The sequence below is a fragment of the Orycteropus afer genome, unplaced genomic scaffold (genome assembly GCF_000298275.1).
Source record: "Orycteropus afer afer isolate SDZICR_OR568_19922 unplaced genomic scaffold, OryAfe1.0 scaffold00358, whole genome shotgun sequence".
Taxonomy (NCBI): domain Eukaryota; kingdom Metazoa; phylum Chordata; class Mammalia; order Tubulidentata; family Orycteropodidae; genus Orycteropus; species Orycteropus afer.
The window spans coordinates 160770-178195 of NW_006921945.1; the positions used below are offsets into that span (position 1 = coordinate 160770).

At 47.3% G+C, this 17426-nt stretch overlaps 1 protein-coding gene across 1 annotated transcript in view; it reads right to left on the bottom strand.

Annotated features, from left to right (window-relative positions):
- Positions 1-17426, bottom strand: part of LOC103207213 — a 207685-nt gene that overhangs the window by 45970 nt on the left and 144289 nt on the right. Inside the window, exons 41-42 of the mRNA XM_042782527.1 lie at positions 2269-2357; positions 192-311 (exon numbers count right to left, since the gene is read on the bottom strand). Of these exons, the coding sequence (XP_042638461.1) occupies positions 192-311; positions 2269-2357 (209 nt within the window). The remainder of the gene's footprint in view (positions 1-191; positions 312-2268; positions 2358-17426) is intronic.

Consider the following 17426-nt stretch of genomic DNA (forward strand, 5'->3'; position numbering starts at 1 on the left):
TGCAAATGAGAGTCCACTACTATGGACATTTTCTCCAGTGTCAGGCCAACATGCTGAGCAATATTTTCACGAAGTCATATTGGGGACCAGCCTGTCTCGTTTTGCATATGCTTAGAGAGTGTGCCTTTGCCCAAGGCCCCTCCTGCACTGCCCTTTGCAGTGCCCTAGTGCAGACCCTGCTCAGGGCCCACCGGCAACACGCCACATCTCCCTGAGTCCTCCCTGGGCTGCGGTGGACTCCAGATGCCCATCATCAAACAAGCTCGGGAGAGCCAGCTGGCTGAGCCTGGAGCCAGGCTGACTATTCATGCCTGGGGGGACAAGGCAGTCACTCACCTGTGTGGAAGCATCATAGGCAATGTTTGAGCAGTTTGAACAGGGGCCAGGAACATTATTAACTAGGACTGTAAAATCAGCTGGCTCCTTGTCCATTCCCAAGATTCTGATATATGTAAAGTGCAGTCTGTCAAGGTCTATGTAATTATTTTTTATAATCTTTGCCTGTAGACGATTCTGGAGGGGGGGGAGAAAAAAAGTCAGTTTAGACACCAGATACATCCTACTTAAATAGTGTGAACTTCACCCTTCCTAAGGTACCTCCTTTCTCTCTGAGGTCCTAAGCTCTGCCAGCAGTCATTCCAGGTGGGAGAACTTGGCAACCCAGTCTCTCAGGGTCTTGTATCTTTTGGTAATAGTTATTCCCTCTTTGGCTCACTCTTTACTGATCCTGTTACTAAGAACACTGGTCCTGACTTCATGAATTTCTCAAGCAGACCAGACGGGAACCCACAAAACCACCCAAAGGCACAAGTTCACACAGTTGTTGGCACATAAGGTACAGACATTCACGTGCACACAAACATACCCAAATAATTTCTATTTTAATAATAATGATGATAATATTTATCTTGGAAGCCGGGACACGTCACCTACAACTCAAAGGCCATGCATTTTCCCCGAGGAAACACATTCTTCCCAGAACTCAGACGGATTACTTTCAAGTAGGCTTTATTGCCATGGGTTGGTGCCAATGCCAGGGAAACTGGTTTGTCTACCTAACACAGACTGCAAGCCTCCCTTTGCCTTGCCTCCTTCCTGGACTGTCACAGCCCAGAACTCAGTCTTCTCCATCCATGTGAGCAAACATCTACAAGCCAAAACCCCAACAAGCAGTCACAGCAGAGAGCACACGCTGCGCTCCTCAAGCCTATACTTACGGAGGCCACAGAGAAATGATACAGGAGGTAGGTCTCATTGGTCACAGCGTCTACAGAGAAAGGCAGAGGAGCACTGTTAGCAGGGGACGAGGAGGGGCTGGGTCATGCTGTCGTCTTGGAAAATCTCGGCCACCTGGTTCTGCTTTTCCACATCCCACCATCACCATCCAATGCCTTCCCCTCCCTGGAGGTCCCCTGGAATGCTGGTAACTGCTCCCTCTTCTAAACTCATGACACTTGGTGGTTCCACTTTGCTGGTATTGAACACATTTACCTAGCCCTCCTGCTGGACCTCAAAGGAGATGGTTATGTGTTATTTATCTGTATAATCCCAGCATATAATTCAACAGTGAACAGCCAGAACAACAGACCAAACCACCTGCCGTTGAATTAGCTCTGAGTCACAGCAACCCCAGGGGCTTCAGAGTGAACCATGCTCCATACATTTTTCAATGGCTGATCTTTCAGAAACAGATCACCAGGACTTTCTTCCAAAGCACTGCTGGGCAGACTTGAACCTGCAATCTTCAGATTAGCAGTTGAGTGCATTAACTCTCTGTACTACCCAGGGACTCCAGAGAGCTAACAGATATTAATAAATGCTCATTGCATGCACAGCAGGATTTTTATATAATCACAGACCATAGGCTTCTGTAAGGTATTTATATGGAAATCTTACAGTGGAGAAGCATGTAACACAAATTACGTACTTCTACCTCAACAGCAACCAATGCAGTATTTCTACGAAGCTATTAATAAAATGTATTACTTGGGATTAATAATGATATCCAGCAAAGAGAACAATTAACTAAATGCAGCTATGTCTGTGGTAGGGTCACTAACTTGCACGTTTTGTCACTAGCTACATTGGAAGTCTGTTTTAATGCATCACGTTTGGCTGACCTAGCCTCACTCTTAGAACACTCAGCAACCCAATGATTCTGAGCCACAGAACAAACAAGGAGTGTGGCAGTAGTGCCGCCATATTGGGAAGCCCGCAATGGCTGACTTGCATTGAGAACCGCCATGAGGGCACCACAAGGAGGCCAACCTTTGGACATGCCGTCATCCCAGTAAAGCTCCCCCTGCGCTTCTCTCCTGTGATCCAAGGCAATGATGAGTCCCAGGGAATTCTTGCGGCTAGAAAACAGCAAGTCTCAGTTTCAGATGATGAAGAAGAGAGGGAATATACTGAGACACCCCATCTATGCCCCAGGGACAGAAGACCCAGGGTCTACTCTAAAAGCAGAGCACGTATTGACATCGTGTGCAAAGTGGAAGCTGGATATGGGTAGGCAGCAGTAGTGAGAATGAACAGAGTGGTGGAAAGAGAGTTCCTGCTGAAAACAGGCTTTGTGATGATGCTAAAAATTAGTATTTATTGTTGCTTGTAATGAGCCCGGTGCTCTTGAAACTGTCTGATGTCCATGAGCTCAGTTGACCCTCATGATAACCCTAAAAAGTGGACTCATCATCAACTGTCATTTACCAAGGAGAAGCAGAAACACAAGTGTCCCAAGGGAACACTTTTAGGACCAGAGCTGGGGCTTGAAGTCCAACTGCCTGGCTCCAAAGCCTGAGTTCCTGACCCCCATGCTGCATTGAGTCTCATATGATGAGCCTTATCTCCCATTCAAAGGAGCCCTGGTGGCACCATGGTTAGCTCAGCTGCTAATTGTTAGGTTAGTGATTCAAACCCACCAGTGGCTCCATGGGAAAAAAGATCTGACAATCTGCCCCCATGAAGATTGCAGCCCAGGAATTCCTAGGAGTTCTACCCTGTCATCTAGGGTCTCTATGAGTTGGAATCAACTCAATAGCAATGACAACAATAATCTCTGTTTTAACTTGAATTCTCTCATGTCTTCAGAATCTCCATGCCAACAATCTCTGGCCCTAGAGAAGTCCCTGTGACTGATTATTTTGACAATTCCTATAAACTAATTCCAATCCAAAGCCAGAAGACTATGGAAGTACAGTGGTGCAGAGGCAACCATTGACCCTGCTCATGGTGAACTGAAATGCCCATTCCAGACCAATCGTGACAGAGGGGAGATGATGACTGAGATATTTCCCTTCTGCTCACCCACCCCCAGTCCCTGTTCACTCTCCCACAGTGCCTGCCCACTGGAGCTTTAGGGTGCTCCTTCAGAATAGAAAAGGGTGCACCTGGCCTCTGTGGTGAGGCTTGATTCTTGGAAGGGGAGTATGTAGCCTCCTCGAAGGTGAAGTCCTATCCTCTCTCCAGGGAATGTCATCTGCACCCTTTGTTTCCTCCACTGGAGGGCTTCTCCCTAATCAACGAAAGGAAAACACATCTGTGACAGGCTCTTTGGGCTTGGAGGGACTTTGGAGAGCAATGCATTCAGTTACCTCATTTTAAAGAAGAGAAAATGGGTGACCCCAAAGTGAAGTGACTTCTCAAGGCATGTGGGTAGTTAAGAGCAGAGCTAAGATACCAGCCCCCTATGTCCTTATATTGCACCCTGTGCAGGACCAGGCAGTGGCCACTACGAGTTGGAGTCAACTCTATGGCAACCTAACACCACCACCACAATCATGTATGGCTGATAATTGGACTTTATTTCTCCAGCTGATCTCAGTCAAAGGTCAGGGCTGGTCCCAACAGCTGCATGGTGGCCAGGGTAAGATAATGAATATTTCCATAAGCTAGTCCAGTTATTCAAATTATGTCATGGTACAGTGGAAAAGCCTTCCTTGCAGAGAAGTAGCACCGATCAACAAAACATAATAAACCTTGTACTATTCTCCTGCCCGAAGTCCCCAAGACTGCTCCATCAGAACTGCCTGTGTTGGAGGCCACCTCACTTACCATCTCATAGGTATACCAGATGGCATCTGGGATATAGGCGCTCACTGGGTCCACATCCTAGGGAAACAAGGATGAGTAACATGAACATGGCTCTTTACAGTTCACAGAACACCTCCTGTGTCACAGCCATTGCTCGTCTGGACAGTCCCAGAGACTGGGATCGTCCATTCCACAAATGGAAACACAACCTCAGAAAGCAGAGGTCCACCTAGAAATCGTCTTTTATGCTTCGATATCCCAGAGGCTTATAGGAGAAACATATAACGTCCATCCATGATGTCACTCATATAATCTGTCAAGTGGAAAGAGACAGTGATCCCCCCCATCAGATGAGCCCCAGCAGGCTACTTGTTGGATAGCAGGACCAGCCATCAGATGGTGCAGCTGAAACACCATTTCCTAGGGCCCTGGAACGATTTTAGGGCACTCCACCACATTTCTTGTTTGATCAGTATAATCCTGATATATATCATCTGATATATATAATCCTAGTATAATTCCTAGACTTTCCACACACCTCTGCCAAGAATCATACTTAAACAGGATATGTGGACTACAGAGTAACACCCTCCCCCTCCCTGCTCCTCTCTATACCTTCCCCACCCAACCTCAGGAGCATATCCTCTCTAAGCAAAAGGATGGTCAACCCACACACACCAAGGCATGTAAAGCCTGTCTCATTGCCATATGCCTGGGGACATGGGCTTTAAAGAGGTTTTTCCAAATGCAAATCATTCATTTAGTGGCACAGTGGGACCAAGGTGATCTATTTTTTAAATTTCTGACTTTTCATGCTCTTTCTCTCACATTTACATTTCAACACAGTCACAGTTACTCAGCACCTTAGTCAGCTACACAGCCATGAGGCATCTGTGACATCCTGCCCTGTTGTTTAGATTATAGACGTACTGAATATAAAACAGGAGTGATGAGGAGTGCAGGCCCCCACAGGAACTGCTCGTGCACATCCCAAGTGGCTGGGTCCTGGTAGAACCTGGAAAAGGAGAAGAGAGCTCAGGGAGGCTGGTGATGCTGCCATAGAGGACACCATCCCAGGTGATGCCTCCATGGAGGACACCAGCTAAGGTGACTGTGATGGTTGGAGCTGTGTGTCAACTTGGCTGGACCCCAGTTCTGTGTGGTTGTTCCCATAATGAGATCGGATGACTGTGTTCTGAGTGGCCAATCTGTCAAGGGGAGTTTCCCGAGGGGTGTGGCCTGCTTCCAGGATATCCTGGGACATCCTGGGAAGACAGACATTCTTCTGTGGATCGGGATTCTGTTGTGCTGCTTACAGCTTTCCGTGAGTGAGCAGTCCACCAGTCGGCCTGGAGATCTTGGATTCGTCATGCGTTAGAGACAAAAGCCACTGTACTGCCTGCCAGCCTTGAGCTTTTCAGCCTCCTGAGGTTGCAGAAGCTAAGAAAAGCCTCCAGCCTGACCTTTGCTCCAGGGACTTTGGACTTGCCAGCTTCTATACGTTTGTGAGCCATTTTCCTAAGATAAACTTCTCTCTCTCTCTCTCTCTCTCTCTCTCTCTCTCTCTCTCTCTATATATATATAAGCTTTGCTGGTTTTTGTTTCTCTAGAGAACCCAGTCTAACACAGTGATGTCACCATGGAGGACATCAGCTAAGGTGATGTCGCCATGGAGTACACCAGCTCAGAATGCAGCAGCAAGGCCATAGGGTGAAATTACAATCCAGAAGGGAGTCACTGGGGGTCAGGGAACTCACTCGTGCACCAAGGGCCTGGCCACCGTGTCTCCGCGGGTGTGTGCAAGGTAGAAGAGAGTGTACAGGTAAGGCAGCAGCATGTATCGGATGTTGAGATAGTGCATAGAGGAGAGCAGCAGCCGGGAGTTACTTCCGAAGGAGGCAGGGTCCTGGTCCTAGGAGGAAGACAAGCCTTCACTGGGCATTTCCATCATGGCTTAAAAGTACTGTTCTGGTAAGAAACTTTCTGAGGTGAAAGTAGCCATCAACTCCGACAATGACAAGCATTTCCAGAAACAAAGGCTCTCAGTCCCATCCCTTCATTTCACAGGTGAGAAAACCACATTAAAGACTAAATAACTGTCCCAATGAGAGTTGTAAGCAAGTGGAAGAGTTTAAATGTGAGTCTTCTGAGGACAATCTATGAGAGTCTCAGGGTGAGAAAGAAGCCCCATGGGGGTTTCCATGGAGATGAAGGGGCCATGGTGGGTGAAGTTCCAACCTCAACCTCTGTTCCCTCCGGAGTTGCAATAATTCATTCTATATATGGAGATGTCTCAAAAATATTCTTCTTGGTAACAGTAATAACAGGAGGAGGAGACAAAGGGAAAAGGGGATGAAGAAGGAAGAGGAAGATGGAGAGGAGAAGGGCAAGGAGGAGGGAGTTTCCAACCGTGAAACCATTCAGTGTAACACCCCCGTCCCACACTGCCACTCCCTAGCCTACTTTTTAGTCCAATCACTCCCCATTTACCTATTCTGCTCTTGCACTTAGGAACAGCCTATAGGATTTTCCTCAGCTCCTCTTTGAGAACCAGTAGAGAACAGTAGATTAGACAATTCAGGAAGTTCCCACCACTCTTTTGAGACCCTTACCCTGAAGCCAGGCCCATTGTGATTCCTGGATAGTGGATAAAATGCCCCAAGCTGCATCCATCTTCTGCAGAGGGCTTCTGTGGTATTTCCTTCATAACCACAGATATTGGCCCCGACCTGAAGAGTGAGCACATGCACAATCATGGTGGTCAGTAGAGGGAGAGGCATTGATAGTGTACCTATGTGAAGGGGGAGAAAAGAACCCCATGCCCATCCTCCCATGCTTACAGAGACCCCAGCCAAAATGAAGGAAACAAACACGTGTGCATACAGGATGGACTGAGGAGGGAAGACTGAATGACAGTGTGGACATTAGTTCTTGTATCAAGGGCTTTTCCTCACATTCAGTTCCAGGTTTCACACTTTCCTACCCACTGATCCTTTCCTGGTGGGACTGTCCTGTGCTGTTCATTTATTTCACTCATGGTGTCTCCTCTCTAACCCCAGCATCCATTGATGCCAACCCAATGACCCTAACTTCAGAAGGCAGTGTAGACCACTATACAAATTCGTTTTTCCAATACAATCATGGTGGAGCATACACTCCTTAGTTATAAGATATCCTCAAAGACTGGTGGGGGGAAATCATGCCAAGGGACACAGGGTTAAAGTTCCTGGGTTGGAAGTGAGGCTCACCAGAGGGATTCCAAACAGGTTGAACTCAAGGATACTAGGGATGGACCACCGGAGATCTTCCCACCTGGCTGCGTTGTCCCCCAGCCAATGACCAGCAAACTTGCCAGACCCAGCAAAAGTGGAGCGAGACAAGATGAGGCTCCTGTTCTTTGAGAATATCTCCTTCATGGCACTGAAAAGAAATGCAGCCTGTTGAGTGTGAGATGAACTGTGAACGTTCAGAACTCACCCTACACATAGGGCAGCAGTGGGCTTCCCAACCAAATTGGGCATTGAGAGGAAATGTTCCAGCCTCATGACCACTGACCAGGTGGACCAACTGGCTTAGCACTTCCTTCCCCCTTCGGGAAAGGTCATGGAACTCCAATGAGACAGTACAAACCTCTACCTCCCAGATCTTCCAGGAAACTTCTCTAGGCCCCTGGCTTCCTAATTATGTTTTCTCCATCGTGTTGGATCTGGTTCAGCCCTTGGTTTGACTTTCATTCTTGGCCTCATCTCCCCCTTCCAGGTCATTTATCCAGTGTCCCATAGTCGATGACAACACCAGCTCAGGTTGGAACTCTGTGCCCCTTCTTGCCTACAGGGCCCCAGGTACTTGGACTCCGCTGAAGCTCAGACCCCGTTCCCTGTGTTAGCAAGCCTTAGTCTGAGCAACATTCGATTAATTGTAAATACTAATTCTCAGAGGATGACATGCGATATGCTTTACACAGTTATAAACAATAAAAATAGAAAATGCACTGTGTTGTGCATAACATATCTAGTAAAACTATATAGAAAGGAAACCAAAGGGATTGAAGCATGGGATCCACAGTGCTAAGCACTTGAGGAGGGGGCGAGAAAGCAGGCTGGGTGATGTGCTCGGACGGAGGCTGCTGTCCGGTTTTTATTCTGAGCACTCATGTCCGGCCACTTTACTGCAAAGCTGTTCCCTGTCTTCCTGTTCTAATCCAATGGTTTCCACCTTCCTTTAGAGTTATACAATGGAGCTGCGACCCAAGGGTGGCAAGATGACACCTGAGCCACAGCTGCTGTGAGCTCTTTGCAGGCAGGCCCTCCATCTCCCCGTCTGCAGTCAGAGTCAAGTGCAGCACTGCTTCCTGAAACCTCCTCTACAACTCTTGACCCCAGGCACCAGGCACTTCCTCAGGGACTCTCCAACACAGCCACCAACGCTCCCCAAGTCCACCACCCAACGCTCCCCACCTCCATCGCCCAAGGACACCCTGGGGATTCCAGTAGAAAGCAGAATGACATACAGGTCAAAGCAAGGGAAGCCTGAAATGGATGCTTGGATCAAGGCAGTGCCGCCGTCCAGTTCCACAGTGTGTGACGAAAAAGAGATGGCAGTGTTTGTTTACACGGACAGGTGAAGTCCAGTATATGCAGGGATATGCAGGCAGGGACTAGTTTATACTCTAGGCAGCGTAAAATCGGGTTTCGAAACGGCAAAGGAAAACAAGGTGCCTTTATGTGTTTGCTTTGAGGAGGAATGACTTAAGAGGAGAAGAAGCCAAAAGACAAGACTCTGAGGTTGACATTACTGGCAGGTGTCCCATCCCTGCACTTGACACCAAGCCCTGAAGAGGACACAGTGGCCCAGGCCAGCAAGTCCATCACGAGTAAGAGAAGGAAAAGGAAAGGCTGCTGGGCCGCATAAATCAGCCACAAGAACATGCGAAAGGAAAAGGAGCCTAGGACTGCGGCGCTCTAACAAATTTACTCCCCAAAAACCTGTGGTTTACGTCTTTTAAAAACTAAATAAATAGGGGTGAAGTGGAGGAGAGGAATTATCCCCAACCCTTCTTTGCTTTTTCTCTGCTCTGGGCTAGCAGGTATTTTGTCTTTATCGCCACTGGCTGGAGGGTTTATCAGGAGCCCTGGTCGCACAGTGGTTAAAAGTGCTCAGCTGCTAACCAAAAGGTCAGTAGTTTGAACCCACCAGCTGCCCAGTGGGAGAAAGATGAAGCAGTCTGCTTCCATACAGACTGACAGCTTAGGAAACCCCATGGGGCAGAGCTACTCTGTTGTACTGGGGTGCCATGAGTTGGAATTGACTCGACAGCAGCGGGTGGTGGAGGGTTTAGTACCCCCTGCTGTCTCTGCAGTTTTCAGTCCTGAGAAAAGTACACTCAGGTTGTGTGCAGTGAAATCAAAGCAGGGATGAGGCCATCTGAGACTACAGTTCATCTGGAGGCTGGCCTTTACCATGGCAACACAGATTAGGGGTGGGCCGTGGGCTCCAGCGTGGAGGAAAGTCTTACACGGACACCCTTGAGTTGAGTCTTGCTCTTCTTTCCCCAGGTCTATTTTGGCCAGGTCCTGGTTGCTGAGAACATCCAGTCTCCTGCTTTTGGCAGTTCATGCTGGGCCAGAGATCCGGCAGGCCTTGAGTTAGTTCTCCAGGGCCAAGAAATGAAAACCTTATCTGTTCTAACCCAGCTCTGCCCCACATTCAAGACCAAATTCAGCGTATGTTCTCTGCGCTCTGGGCTCTCGGCCACTCTGCCTGACCCAGAGGAGTTAGAAAGGTACCTATCCTCTCTCAGGCAGAAACCCACTGCCCTCAAGTGGATTCCCATTCACAGCAACGCCAAAGGACAGGGTGGCACTGCCTCACAGGGCTTCCAAGGCTGTGATCTTACAGAAGCAGACTGCCTCATCTGTCTCCCGTGGAGCAGCTTGTGGGTTCGAATCTCTGAGTGCTTACCCACTGCACCACCAGGGCTTCCAGTCAGAGTTGCACCTTAACTAAGGCCATTAGAACATACTAACCAACCACGCGTGATCTCATAAGACTCTTGTCATGTGGGGACGTGAGCAACGAAGCCGTGTGTCACTCCCTCTCCTCCTCCTCCTTCATTTCCTCCCCCTTCCTCCACTCCCCATCCCTCGCATGCTGAGATGGGGACATCCGGAATCAAAATATATGAGGACAGGAAGGGACCATGGGGAACATCAACCCAAGTCTCTCATGTCACAGTCGCAGATGAGGAGATTCCGTTATTCACCCTCTGTAATGTCCAGGATGGGTGGAGTGACAGAAAAGGACGTCAGAAAAGACACTAGTCCTGACTGAAGTTTTCCCTTAATGAAAAAACCTTTGCCGCTTACAGAAGGACCCTCTCACCTGGCAGAGCAGATCAGGCAAAGTTGTGAGGGCAAATAGTGTTGGGAAACACAACCGGCGTGGCTGTGCCTCACGATCGGCCCACAGCGCCCCTGCCCTGCCCTGCCCTGCTCTCTCTCAGGCCAGCCGTTCACTGAACACCGGGTCTGCAGCACACCCACGGCTCATGAGGCTGGGGACAAACAGGTGACTTTGCCCTCAAGATGTCCCGCGTGGTGCAAACGGTTAAGTGTTGGACTGCTGACCAAACAGTGGGCAGTCCAAACCCATCCAGGGGTGTGCCGGAAGCTCTGGCCATCTGCTTCTGTAATGATTACAGCCGGGAAAACCCTATGAGGCCATTCTACTCTGTCACACGGGTCACCACGTGCTGGAATCAACTCAACAACGATGGTTTTGGGGCTTTTTTGACGCCCTCAAGGGATTTACAGTCCCACAAGAAAAGGAAGAACAGTTAGAAATTACAGCACAAGATGTTGTTGCATGAAGTGTACCGAGATACAAACAAGGTGGCAGAAAGCATAGGAAAGGCACCTTTTCCCAAGATGCATCAGGAAGGCTCCCAGAGTTGGCATCTGGACTGAGGTCTCTAGATAAGTCGCTGTCTGCCAACAGACAGGGCAGTGAAGGCCGCCATGCAGGGTGGTCAGCACATGCAAAGTCGTACAGGAAGTAAATGGTATTTTGACTTTGGGAGCAAGACATATGATGGAAGGGGTGACAAAGATGAGAGTAAGACAGGGCTGGAGTATAGATGGCCTCATTAATTGTGCTAAGGGGACTGGATTTCATTGTATAAACAATATCAAGACCACAAAGAATTTTTCTAGTGGAGAGAAATGGACAGACTCGTGACTGGTGTTCAGAAAGATCACACTGACAGCAGTGTGTGTTGCTGTTAGCTGCCTCTGATTCATGGCGACCCCTGCACAACAGAAGCACCAGCTGGCCCCATGCCAGCCCTGTGACAGGTCACGAATCAGATCTTTGAGGTCCATGGGCTTCCCATTGGCTGATTTCTGGAGGTAGATTGCCAGCCCTTCCTTCCTAGTCTCTCTTGATCTGGAAGCTCCCTGAAGCCTGTTCAGCATCACAGCAGCACCCAGGTCTCCACGAACACACAGCTGGTGGCTGTGCACGAGGGGCACTGGCCGGGCATCGAACCCGGGTCTCCCGCACGGAAGGCGAGAATGCTACCACTCAGCCACCACTGCCTCAACAGCAGTGTAGAGAGTGAGTTTAGACTTCAACATGCATTTGAATCACCTGGGAGCTTGTTAAAATGCGGACTCTGATTCCAGGTCTGATGGAGACCCAGGGATCTGCCATTCTGATAGGTTTCCATGTGCTGCAAGTCCTTGGACCTCACCTGGGTAGCAAGAGTAGGGCCAGGTGAGTGGGGATAAGGCTAGAGTTAGGGACGAGTCATGGGACCAGTGTAAGCTTCATAGGAAAGATGACAATAACCTCAATGAGGAAGTGTCAGAATAGAAGGTTCAAGAAATGCTGAAAGGTAGAGTCAAGGGTGGGGGCTTATTGCACTGAGGATGTGAAAGGAGGGAACTCAAGAATGAAGCCATCCTCCTCACTGGAAGGATAAGGGTGGCATTGCCACCAACCAAAGGGGGGACTGTAAGAGTCTGCAAAGTGCTTAGCCCGGGGGAGGAGGCTGGAAGGAAACAGGAGCAGATGGAGCAGGACAATGGTGTGTGGGGCACCAGGCAACGTCCAGGTGGAGATCACAGGGAGTGTAGGATGTTTGGGCCTGAAGGTCAGGGAGAGACCTAAGCTGGAATTTAAAAACTCAAACTCACTGCCATCGAGTCGATCCCGACTCATGGCAACCCCTCCTTGGGTGTCCGGGGCTGTATCACTACAGAAGTAGATTGCCCAACTTCCTTTGGAGGACTGGCTGGTGGGTTTGAACCGCAGGCTTTCTGGTTAGCAGTCAAGTGCCTTAGGCACTGCACCACCAGAGCACCCTATAGATCCTAAATCATTAGCATAAATTACAGTAACCAGCGGCTCCCAGTGAGGTGACTCTGACTCAGGGCTGTCTTGTGAGGTGCCTCTAGGTGGGCTCGAACCTGCAACTTTTCGGTTAGCAGCCGAGCAGGTTAACTATCTGCACCACCCAAATCAAAACCAAGCCTGGCATCTGCAAGGAAGCTGACGGCATCAGCAGTGATGCTAGGTGGGTTCGAACCGCCAACACTTAGGTTAGCAGTCAGGGCACCTACACCACCCGGGGCTCCAAATTATAGTAAAGCCCATGAAAAGGGTTGTGTACGAGAATGGATGTGTGAATGTGTGTGTGAGTGTGTGGCGTGTGTGTGTGTGTGGCATGTGATGTGTGTGGCATGTGTGTGTGGTATGTGAGGTGGGGCAGAGACAAGCATCGAGAGGGACCCTGGGGAGGACGGCAGCAAGGAAGATAGGAGGGTGTGGTGTTGTGCTGCCAGGTAAACACAGGAGTCAGTTACATTTGTATTTCGGATGAACAAAGAATGATGTTCATTGTGACTGCATCTCGTGCAAATTCACTAGGTGTCCTATATCTTTGTTTGCTGAGTCTAAACTCCAAGTGTGGAGACCACATCACATCCAGTAACAGAGCCAAGCCGGGGGGCTGCCAGTCTTTGCTCTACATGGCTTGCACAGTGTCACTACCAGTACCTTTTGAGAAGTCCCCGGGGGTGCAAACTGTCAACACGCTCTGCTGCTAACCAAAGCTTTGGGGGTTCAAACCTACCCAGAGGCACCTCAGAAGGCAGGCCTGGCAATCGACTTGCCTTGAGACCCCCATGGAGTGTAGTTCCCCTCTGACACCCAGGGGGGCGCCGTGAGTCAGAGTCAATTCAACCCGCACACTGTGGTTTTCAGTTAGTTCGGTGGTTGGAATTCCCTAGTTGTTCCATGGGAGAAAGATGTGGCAGTCTGCTTCCATAAAGATTGACACCATTGGAAATTGTGTGGGGCAATTCTACCCTGGCCTATAGGGTCACTAGGAATTGGAATTGACACGATGGCTATGTTTTTTTGTTTTTGTTTTTGTCTTTGAAATAATGGAGCCCCTTAGCATACATTCATCACAGTTAATTCTGTTCAGAAACAAAAGGATTGGGTGAGAGGACCCCTTAGGGACCCTGTAAGACTAATGCTTCTGTATCCCTGTAACCACAAAAAGTATTTGGAAAATATGCTTATGGAAAGAGAAGCGAAAGCCGCCGACTTGCACATCTCAAATCTGGAATTAGAGAGACATCAGTCCTTACGAGTCTGTGGCTTGTGCCATGGAGTAGCCGTACAAGCTGTGGACGTCATAGTGAAGGCCCGCGTAAAACTCTGTGTCCATGCAGAGGGTTCTGTCGAAAAGCATGCGGTCCAGAACTCCTGTGAGGAAAACTCATCAGTGAGACACGGACGCCATCAACCCACGTCAGTAGTACAGTCACCAAGTCACGGCTTCCTGGTCACTGTACCTTCTGCACTAATTACCACCCAGCAAAATCCTTTCCATAAATTCCACTTCCTACCTGGGGTGTACACTGAGCCCCTCAAGGAGAGGGACCTTTAAAATTAGCTTTCTTTCCCTCCGCTCACAAAGAGTGGTGGTGAAGGGGCCCAATGGAGAAACCTGCTCAGAGGAGTGGCAGGTTGAGCTGAGATTAAATATAAGTAAAACACTCAATGGGTACGGACACATATAAAATGCAGGTGCATTGAGTGCACAAAGCACACGTACGGTGCTATAGTTTTCTGGGCAGAAAATTATCTTTGACCAAGAAGAAAATTAAAAGATTAAGGGAAGCCACGATAAACTGGTGCAGAGTTTAAAACTTGGGGAAGCACAGAGCGTGCAGAGAAGGACAAAGAGTAAATTGGAGAAGCAAACAGCAAAGTTTGCAAGAAGTTCAATGGTTTGAGGTCAATAAAAAAACCCGAAAGTTCTTTACTCCTTCAGTGACAGAAAGGGACTACAACACAGTTAATCCTTGGTCTAAGGGCTTCGATTGAAGTGAACAAACCAAAAGAAACTGACAGAGACTATTTTGACCAGAATATAAGAGGAATATATTTCCTACTTTCCCTAGAAGATAAGTTTAAGTCATGTGACTGGGTTCTACTCAAAGAAATGTGGGCAAATTAGATGGAGCCCACTTCCAGGCTGTCCATAAAATTCCCTGTACTCCCTCTCCCCTTTGCCCATGAAGCTGGATGCAAAGGACCCTGATGAGAGAACAAGACAGTGGGAGTCACTAGATCCCCGAGTCATGACATGGGTGAGAGCCACCATCTCTCACCAGAATAGGATGTGAGCAAAAAGTAAGCTTTCATTGTGTCAACCTGCTGAGATGGGGTTGATTGGTTTTCACAGCCTAGCCTATTCTATACGCCTTCCACTACATTCTTTCAAAATTAAGGCCTGAGAAGTTGGTGTTGACTGGAAACACAGATCCTATAAAACAGGAAGGACTTAGAAGGAACTCAGTGCTTTTAAAGTGTTTGTTAATGGAGAAAAAAATGTAAAATTTCCCATTTACTTCAATGGAAGGTAGTTTGTACCTTAGATTGTTCAGAAAGTGTCATGAAGTTTAAAACTGAACCAGCTGTATGGGGTTTGGAGGATGTGCACGGGGCAGAAGAATTTGGAACTCCAGAGAGGAAACAGCCAGGGGAGACAGGCTCAGAGTAGTAATCTTTGCCCTTGACTGCCCTTGGCTTGTGGCAGCACAAAGGGGCCAGAAACCAAGTATGTAGGAGGGACTCAAGTGGAGGAATGGACTGGATGTCTGGGAATCTCTTGGACTGCACATGAAATTGCTGTTGACCGCAGTGAGTCTTAACTGATGTTTCAAACACGTCCTGTGCCAACGTCATTAGCGAGTGGGCGAACACTTACGAGGCGTGAAAGGAGGATAATTCAAGTTGTTTGATTCACAGCCAACATCAGAACCTTGGAGAAGGTTAGATACTTCATCCATTTCCTTCAAAGATACAAGATACACAACATGTTATTGATTGCCAGCTGCTGAGGAATGTTTTGTTGAAGTAGAAGCCGGGATGTCTGGGGGCTCCCATGACCTGGATTTGGGACCCTGAGTAGTCTCCCACATGTTTCTTGACCACTGTTTCATCGTTAAAAGAGTCTAATCACTGTGCTAGATTGTATCTAAGGTACCTTCCAGATCTAAATGGTATTGGACATATTTTATAAATTGATTTCAATCTTAATTACAAAATTCCACTCCGATGGCAGATTCCTGCCTAATAAAGTGTAAAGACTTTCTTGTTTCTGTTAGTGGTTCAGTGTTGTTTAAAAGAACCCAGGATAGGGTAATATTTCTGTTTTGTAGTTTTCTCTTTCATTCTGCTCAGTGAGGAACAACAAGAGACTGTAACTGAATCAAATCAATTTCTTCAAAATGTATGAAAAATAACGAATGGCAAATACTGCTAACAACAGTAATGGTGTCTCACATTTCACAGACAGATCCCCTTGTGCTATTCTCTCCACACCCTCAGGGCCAATGAATTTTCTCCAATGATTAACCATCAGTGGAATCATGAGAGAAGGCTACAGCTCATCATGATGACAGCATTGAAGGAGACAGTCATTGAGAGGAAAAGCTGAGGCTATGAGAAGGCAAATGACTTTAAGTTAATCAATCAAACTAGTTGCAGGATTAGAGCCCAGGGTCTCCAGGGGCCCAGTTCATGGCAGCTGGCTCAAAATTAATAAGAGAACATTTAACATACCATGTCCAGCAAACTACTGTGTTACAGATCAGAGACAAAATTCATAAAAAAATACGGCGTTTCCATGCCCAGAAGAAATGTGGCCACGGAGTGACAACTTACAATCCACACTCCATCGAACTCCAGAGTGTTATGGAATTCTGTGAGCTGCTTTACCCACCACTCAGTGCTGGCTGGTTTACTGAAATCGGGGAAGACTGTCCAGCCGGGATAGCCCTGGAGAACAAGGAGGAAGATGTGGCAGTGGGTTGTCTGATGGGTTCCGTGAATCCTTTCTCCCGTGCGTTCTGGGTGATCCATCCGGCTCCCACGGCTTCCATTTCTTCTATGAGAAACCCGCACAGAGCCTATCATGCAACAGAAACTACACAATAGAATAGATGCAAAGGGGGACAAAGAGAAAAGGAAGAACCGTGGACTGACCAGATGAAAAGCCTTCAAATGTCCTTCTCAATGAAAAAAAAAAATAAAATTCGATTATGTCAGGCTACTTGGAAGAGCTATTTAAAATACTTGGAAGAGCAATCATTTCAAAAGTGAGTGATTGAATTAGTTTACTTTGCTGTTACTTGTAGGTCATCTAACTGATGATGTTTATAGGCCATATGTTGATTTTTGGCATATGACAATCATTTTTAAATGGTTAAAAAAAAGTTGGTGCTTCTTAACTCAAATGTTTCTTAACCGGCATCCCTTTCCTACACATGCCTGTTGAATATGAGCTTTAGGAAGAGTTCCACGAGATGACACAAAGGTACAGCCACAGCTAAATTACCGATGAGTCTAATCAATAGAACCCAAATTTTTATGTGTAGATTCTTGCTCATTTTCTCAACAAATTTTTTGATTATAACTTGGTGAAAGCTTTACACTCGTGCAACATCATGGATAAATAAAAATAGAAATTAAAGGTAAATAGGAAATGAAATGTAACTAAAAAAGAATGCACAAATTGGTGTAGTTACAGAAATTTTAAATGGTGAAGAAGTCAAGACAATTGCAAGATAGAACTGACTGTTCTAAACTTGGGAAGAAAATTATAAATCACTGGGTAATATATAGAAGGCCAATTTCTTTGTTGGTTACAAGGGGAAGGAGGGAAAGGGAAGAACACTGCAAAAATAATGAATAAATAAAAGAATGTAAGCCTAAATGGGGAGAAATATAAAACAGATTTAAAGAAAATGTAATGGTAAATAAATAAATAACAATTCCCTGTAAATATAAAGCAAGTATATAAATATAAATATGAATTA